At 34.8% G+C, this 8,710-nt stretch overlaps 1 protein-coding gene across 6 annotated transcripts in view; it reads right to left on the bottom strand.

The window, feature by feature from the left end:
* ZNF521 (zinc finger protein 521) overlaps nucleotides 1-8,710 on the bottom strand; it is a 348,750-nt gene that overhangs the window by 138,002 nt on the left and 202,038 nt on the right. The window contains exon 6 of one of the 6 annotated variants that reach the window (XM_031946506.1): nucleotides 2,126-4,994. The exons of the other annotated variants lie outside the window; for them this stretch is intronic. Within the exon in view, the coding sequence (XP_031802366.1) occupies nucleotides 4,888-4,994 (107 nt within the window). The 3' untranslated portion in view covers nucleotides 2,126-4,887. Of the gene's footprint in view, nucleotides 1-2,125; nucleotides 4,995-8,710 lie in introns of those variants that run through there. 6 annotated transcript variants of the gene reach the window in all.

Here is an 8,710-nt window from a genome sequence, read left to right as displayed (position 1 = left end):
GATTTTGCTTATAAATGATGCATTTATGAGGATATACAATTAGAACCACCTAAAAATGTTGGGTGTTTCCAGGTCATTTTTTTTGTTTCTGGAAAAGAGAGATGATATGAGTGAGGGGGAGAAGGACAAAGCAAAAGAACCCATTTAAGCCAATCACAAGGAGATGACAATGCCATACTGACCTTTCTATGTTGTTAGATTTTGTTGGTGTGTGTGTGCTACCTCAGTTGATTCATCTGTAAAATGAGCTAGAGGAGGAAATGGCAAACTACTAAAGTATCTTAGCTGAGATCTGAAATGGAGTGATGAAATAGGATGTTTAGCCACCAACTAAATGACAAAAAGTGTTGCATTTGTTTTCACATACTTGCAGGGTGTTTAATTTTGTGTCCTAAGCATCATTGGGGCAAACCTGCTGTCTTTTAAATCTACTAGCTAACCTTTCGAAAAGATAAAAACGCAATCACTTGCTCTTTCAGGAAGTATAAGGACCTCATACTGTACATTACTACTCATGTTGATGGAAACTGTGTCCACTTACAGAGCCCTTAGGTTGGAGGACATAGGTCTGAATTACTTCTCTGCTCCTTACTTTTACCTGTGTGACCTTGAAGAAATAATTTTACCTTTTAAGGCTTAGTTATTTCTCCAATAAAATGAGTGGTTAGACAAGATAACATCAAAGTTTCCTTCCAGATCTTATAATAATGATGACATGTGGAGTCAGAAAACATGAGTTCAAATCCTTCTATTTTTGTTAGCATTATTTATGTGACATTATTTCCCTAGTCCTTGTTTATTTAGAGACAAAATGAGGGAATTTCACCTAGATTTTTAAACTTCCTTCTAGCTTTAAATTTTATGATTCCACAATCCTTCTTATGTCCTTTAGTATTCATTTCCTGCTGTTTGTACTAAATTCTATCATTAAATAAGGATTTTTATCCCCCCATAAAATCTATAGCATCTTAGATCAGTAAAACCCATTTCTAAAGTTTTTAATAAGTTACATCAAGGAATTTCAGGAGAAGAATAGATGTTTTAACTTAGACGACTTAAAAAAAAAAAGAAAACTCATTATTGCTCCAAAATTAAATATAATTTTTGTTGCCTGGATGACACTTTAAAGATTACTATAAAAAACACACAACTAAACTGAACAATTAAAAATAAAAGTCAAACATAGTATAGTTGAAAAAGTGCAAAATTTGGACTCAGAGAATGAAGATTCAAATTTCAGGTTTGCTACTTACTAATTCTATGAATGTAGCCAACTCACAACTTCAATGAATTCTTATTTCCTCACAGGAATTAAGTTAACCTAGACAATTTCTAAAAACTCTTTTAAGCTCTAAATCTATGATGCATTGATCTCAAAATATATATTTTTTTTAAAATACTGCATTCAATAATACAAATGCATATACAAATAAATAGAAACAGGTTTCACAAATAGGTGAATATTGGTTACATTCTTTGTAGTGACCTTTTATGATTTTTGTACATGGATATTTGCTCATTTGCAACCATTAAATAAATGAAAAGAATAACCTAATCTAACCCAGTATTTTAAAAATGAGATTTTTTTATTTTTATTTAAAAGTTTAAGAAAATCTTGTTTCAGATTCTGAACTTACAAAATTTAAAGTGTACATGCTTGTCATTCTGAACCATTTGATTAAATTAAACCACAGGAAACTCTCCCAAGTCCTAATAAAGCAGCAATTACATGTAAAAAGGGAGACAAGCCAAAAAATGTCTTCTTCCAGTATCTTTTTTTTTTCCAAACATCAGGATAAAATATAAATGCCTAAGTTTTCAGTTTGCTGATATCCTCTTTTTATTAGTCTTTGATGGAAATGGATGGTAACTGGTGGCAGAATCACACTACCATAGCCCTCCCCATCACACCCAACCTGTGAAAGGAAGAGATCTGCAATGCTTTATTTTCTTTTAAAGGAAAGAAAATGAAATAAAGAAAGAGAAAGAAAGAAAGAGAGAGGGAAAGGAAGGAAGGAAGGAAGGAAGGAAGGAAGGAAGGAAGGAAGGAAGGAAGGAAGGAAGGAAGGAAGGAAGGAAGGAAGGAAGAGTGAAGAGGAGGAGGAGGAAGGGAAGGAACAAAAGAATGAAGAAAGGAAAGAAAGAAAAGGGGAAAAAAGACAAAAAGACAAAACCCATGGTTTGAGAGAATCTAGATTAGAGTTTAGAAATTATCCAAAAATCTAGAAATTAGAAAGTTATGAAACAGATTTTTCTAGTTCTCTCAGGAGGAAGGCCAGGTTCACAATTTAACCTCAGAAGCACAGCAGTGCATACACATATACACACATATAACAGTGAGAAAGAATATAATTTCAACGAGAAAAAAAAATTTAAACATTCTTTTTCTGTAAGGAAAAGACAAAATGTGATGATTATGTTGAGGGTGAGGGATGTCCTCCCCACTCTAAATTTGTTTCTTTCTGAATAATTACTAAGGATTTTATAAATGCATAGTAATTTTTTTAACTGAGAAAGTTATAGGAATCTGACTACAGCTTGGTCATAGATGGCAATCTTGCATTATTTCCAGGCATTCAGCATCACACTGATCACATGTGATGGTCCATTTTAGCATAATAAGGCAGAGAGGTCTTGGAATAGAGAAGACACAGAAATAATGTCGAAAGCAATCCTTCACATTTGGATTTTACCATATCAAGTGCAAATAGTGAACTTAAACATGAAAATGCAATTTGCTCCTTCTAAAGTCTACATTCTTATCTCTCTCCAAAAACACACATTCATTTCCAACGCCTCAAGGTAAAGAGGAGGACATCTATCACAAGTACAGAGAACAGCAAAAGGATTTAAAAGCAATCTTTTCATAATGTTTCTTTGGCAGAGAAGTGGAGTTATGAGTTACTCAAAATTCATAAAGATTATTAAGTTTACCTCCGCACGGAGGATCTGCCACTGCTGTATCTCCCAAACCATTCTGTCAGTATTCCAGCTCAAAACTATTGAGAATCTATCTCTGGTTCAGGACATCCATCCATTTTGCAGCATTAGTGCTCTGCTGCATAAAATAAAGGCTGTGTCCCATTAGAGAAACAAATTGCTTTCAGTGGAACAAGCCTGCAATATCCTCACCAAATTCACAGTGCTCATCCTTTCTACCTTATTCTTTCATGTAAGTGATTTTAACAATCAAGTAAGTTCCTGTTTCTTCAAGTTTAGTCCAGATTATCAACTCAGATACTTGTATGTCTGTGTCTGTTGAGCTATTTGAATGATTACCTGATCCCCTGAAGCCTTTTGTCATTACTGAGCTTGCAACCACCACCAGTGACCCCTCATGGTAAGAAAACCAGAGTAACAGCAAGTGTTCTGTTCGACGATTCCCAAGTTTATAGCTGATCTAAACTGGGCCTATAAGTTTCGTGTTTTTTCTTCTGACTCTTCTCTTAAGTCTATGGAAAGTTATGAAACAGATTTTTCTAGTCCTCTCAGGAGCAAGGGCAGGTTCACAATTTGACCTCAGAAGCACAGCAGTGCTACAAAGCAAGGAAGCCTGATAGAATAGAGTATTAGTGTTCTCTGGTAAGCATAACATAAGTTATAATATCCACCGTACAGAAATATTACTTATGGGAGATGACAAGCAATGGATCAGAGGGAAAAATGCTATGATTTAATCACATAAAAACAACACACACACACACACACACACACACACACACACACACACAGATGCAGTTTAGTTCCAACTATTATTTGGATTACCATGGATAAAGGTTCAATATTCTTTTCAAAATCAACTTATTGACTATAGAACTCAACAATCAGCTCTGTCTGTCCCATTAAGTTAACCAATTTTTACTTCCTAGAAATGTTAAAAATAGTACTACAATTCCCAACATTACAAAATAGGAAGACTTTTAAAAATTAAACATTTATCTATTAGATAGTTACTGTTTGGGGCAAATTGTTTCAGGACTAGCCCATGCTCACCTGATTGCATACAATGGATATTGGAAATTAATACTGACAAAGGAAAATGGACTTTGAAGTCTTATTGAAACCATTTCTAGCCAAAGGGCTGTGGAGTAAATTCCCTGTAGAGGTGCTTCCATCTGAAACCCAAGGGCATCTACTCTGAAAGTTGTGCATACAAAACCTATTCCTCAATGACAAGAGAAAAGACCCTGAAACTGTTATTATCTTGACATGGGATTCCTGAGCTAACCTTCTTATATTCTCCATAATAATGCACAGTTATCTTTTATTTTTTCGCACTTCATCATACATTCCATTAAAAGGAGCACATTTTGAGGCAAGAATGATAAGCTATTTAGACAGAAGGTAGTGATTCAAAAACTGCAAAACTTCAGCTTTCAAAAATAGCCTAAGTGACCTCTTACAATACTCTGACCACTCCACCGCAAGCGGGAGGCAACCCCTGTGAAGAGTGAATTCTGGCAAAGTTCTCTCTTCACAGATGATGCACAGCTTAAGCTATAATGAGTTTTTGGGTTACAAATGCTGAACGCATTAATATTCCTTGATGATAATTATCACAGTATAAGCACCTTTCCCAATGTGAGTAGCATAAAGCAACTGAAGCAGCATTTTTACTACATTTGAAACAAGCTGGAAAATGGGATTTTCTACTCTTGTAACCTGAGGTCAACATACATCAAGCTATGCATATTAAGTACACCTCTGCCTATACCATACCCCTCTATACTGCTCTTCCTTTCTCCTTTCCTCTCTCTTTCACTGAATAGATGCCACGTGTCTTTTTTATGCATTCTTTCATATTAAATTCTCCACGTGTATGGATATATGGTACAGAGACACACAAACTCAAAGCAATATGTATTTTCCCCCCAATCATAATAAATCCTACTTTCTCTTCTTACCAGAATACAAATAGTAAATAAGATCAGTAAGCCCTGTTTTGCAGATGAGATGTGTCTCTGTGCAGTTTGAAGGGAAGCTGTGGTCACTGGCTGCATATAAAACAGAATGAAAATTAGATGCTAACAAATAGTCTCTTAAAGGAGAAAAAAAACATGTGCTACATATAAATCTGAACAAAACCATTGATCTTTATCTTTATACTTTCAAAACTAAAAGCAATATTAAATGTTGAGAGATTTAAATGTCAATCCCAAACCAAAAATATGATGGTAAGAAAGATGTTAAAATCCTATTTTCTGGTAATAATACTTTTACCTATGGCTCTTAGACATGAATATTTGATTTTATTTAGAAAAAAAATGTTGTTAAGCTAATACCTATTATTATTAAAAACACATTAAGGACTGACTATTATAAAATATATAAACTATAAATGCATCTATGTAAAAGACATTTATTAAGTATCTACTATGTGACAACTATGGATAGTATTTTATCAAATAAGTAGGTGGTAGTTCTTAATCATGACTGAACATTGGCAATATCTGTCATATTATACGTGCAATAAATGTGGAAGAAATGTAAAGAGCTCTATCACAATTTGATTTAAGATGTCAACCCTTGAATGGGTTATAAACTGATTTCTATCCACTTGCAACACAACCCACCCCATACTCTTAGTCACCAAAGGGGTAAAGCAATTCTATTTTAAAGTCATTTTGATGCTGAGAGCTTAAAACATCAAAATATGTCTTATTATTTCCCCTTCTATACACCGTGATGCCATTTTAGTAGGCTGTACAAATAATCCCCTCTGTCCCTTTGACAAAGCAGTGACAACACAAGAACCAATCTGAACCTAAAAACAAGAATTGATTTAGGTGTTTTGGGGGTGTAAAATCTATTGAACTCATTTGTGCCATGTTACCCACACTTCATTTAGAAAATATGCCATGCTACAACTGTTCTAAGTAATCCAACATCATTTTTACTTATGGGCTGCAAAAAAAAAAAAAAAAAAAAAAGTCTTAAAATCCCATTTGAATCTATAGCAGGGTTTTGAGGGAGCCTTTGCTAAATATTTAACGGCACTATCGGCTTATTAAATACTATAATGTGAAAGCCGTGAAAGGATGATATACAGTGCTTGCCATTTTTTTTTCACTTAATGCTGGTGCTCGTTTTGAACACTCTGCAAGCCCATTCATCAGCAGAACTGATGCATTTTAAAAAGTACTCATTTACTAGCAGATAAATGTGGTTAGAGAACCTTTTTAGTAGAAAAATGACTGAAAACCTATGTGGTTTTATGGTGCAAAATTTGCTTTACTGTGGTTAGGAAGAAAAACCTTGCAAACATTCAAAAGATCATTTGGAAAAAATATAGAAAAAAAAAGCTCTGATATTAAAAAAAATAATAATAATATTACAAAGCAAGTCAGATGTATGCATAGTTTACTGGAATTTAAATTCACTCAAATGTGCCAAGTGAAATACTACCATTTGATAAGGCCCACCCCACAATCAAGTATAAGCCATCAAGTACATAGTTCCTAATGAAACTATTCACTGCATATTGCTTCTGACCCTGACATTGTTGACAGCTGGCTTAATTTATATCCATTCACAGATTTGTATATGTATATATAAAACACATGGATGTGCATAGGTGACTATGATATATATATATATATATATATATATATATATATATATATATTCTGTGCATATCACAGCAAATACTTCTTTTAAACTGATTACCTCTCTTAAGCAAGTAATTATAATAATTCAACCCAAGGATGGGCAATAGAAACTCACTGAAAACATGTTTCAATCCACAAAGAGACATAATGATACAGCCCAATTTAAAGAAAGATTTCTTTCCACTGGATAGCCTGTAGAGCAAGCATTTATTCTGTAAATACTGCAACAATGATGATCTGTCGTCCCCCCTTCCCCCCCCCCCAGTTCTCAGTGGAGACTCTTGCTTCTGAAAATGTCTTGTGGTGACTTACTAAATTCAGGCTATTTCAATTAGTATTACTGCACATTAAAAATTAATTGCATTACAGAGTGGATTAAGGTTTAAATTTCAATTCTACAGTGCGTGCACTAGAAATGACAGCTAAAAATCAATGCTCTTTGGCCCACAATCGGAAGTGTGTATGGCCGAATAGTGTGGGACTGGCGTCACTGGCCAAGCAGTTTTAAAAGATTTGATAGTTCAATTGAAGGTGTGTCAGTTCTAATTCTAGATTTCAGTATGAATGTTACATAGTAGCTTGATATTAAAAGAAAAACAGCTGCATAACAATCTGAAAAAATAAATGGGCATGAGCTCTAAATTGATAACAAAAAAGATTAACATTCAAGAAAAACTCATGTATAAACATCTGTAGGCTCAAGAAAATCTTATTGATGGCAATATTAAATTGAGGCAGAGGATTCTAATGTGTGTGTGTGTGTGTGTGTGTGTGTATTGCTTCCCAATTAGTTATTGGTTTAAAGCAGTGGTTAAGGAGAAGGAAAATCAGTTATTTTGCAGGTAAACATGGAAAACACTAAAACATATGCAATAACCACAATGCCTTTATCTGTGTCTGAAAGGTAATATTAATGTACACATAGAAGAAATCTAAGAAAGAACAGAAGACAAAAATGTTTCTAAAGAAGTAATCCCATCTAGATTCCCTTTTATGAATTACTGGATATGGGGTGGGGCATGGGAGACAAGAGGAAAGAAGAAGGGGACAACATATGATCCTTTCTGCTCTCCATTCAGAGTATCTACCACCCAGAAATATTTGGGAAAAGAGACCTGTCCCTTTTTGCTCACAGTAAATTCATTCTTTTAAGAAGCTGATGATGAGGAACACCATGCTCCCAGTCAACAAACCAAAGTGGCATCAATAAAAAGCCACCCAGGATACCTGGGTTTGGAATTGAACTGTGATTGGTGTGTACCTAAGAGGAAAAATAAGGTCCACAATGTTCCTAAAGATCCCCTCTGTGCTGCACTGGTGGCCAACAGCAAGTTCGGCAGCAAGAGAGTAAAGAAGATGGGAAGTAATAATAACAATAAAAAGAATAATCTGGTGCAAATGGACCCCAAGGTGTAGTAGTCATCCCTGTGCAACAATCACCCTTCACTGCAATTTACTGATGTGGCTTCATTACAATACAGCATAGAAAGGGGGTAATGTACAAGGCATACTATTTAAAGCTACATGACTTGCAGCAAGCAGCACACACCTACCCAGAGCAGGCACTGCCTTAAGAGCCCAGTTAAAGAGGCCACCTTCAATTCGGATTCTTCAAAATTCAAATAACCTGTAAGAAATTGAAATAAAGGTGTGGTATGTATGTATGGTGTGTGTGGAGGGGCGGAGGGAGAGGAGAATAGAAAGGAGAGAAGGTGGGAAGGACAAGGTTTCTTGCAAGATAAAATAGAAAAAAAAATCTCAATAACACTATTATTGGTTTTCAAATAGAAATTTTTTTAAAAAGCAAAGATAACCACTTGCATTAATGGAAAATAGGGAGCAATTACCTTTATCTTCCTCTTATTTCCCCAACAATGAAAGGAAACAGGTTTAAGCTCAACTATACCAACATAAACATCACTTAGCAGAAGAAAAAGATTCATTTACCACTTCTTATCTGTCAGAGTTCAAAGCCCTACTTTTTATCCAGTGTATAGAAGACATTGGCACCAGTGTGTTAAGGAGAAGAGGAGATTCTTTTCTCACCAAGGATCATTGAGTATGTCATTGGTTAATTCCTGCTCTATGCTCCTCATTAGCAT

The sequence above is a fragment of the Sarcophilus harrisii genome, chromosome 1 (assembly GCF_902635505.1).
Source record: "Sarcophilus harrisii chromosome 1, mSarHar1.11, whole genome shotgun sequence".
NCBI lineage: Eukaryota > Metazoa > Chordata > Mammalia > Dasyuromorphia > Dasyuridae > Sarcophilus > Sarcophilus harrisii.
This window is presented reverse-complemented; position numbering and strand designations above follow the sequence as displayed.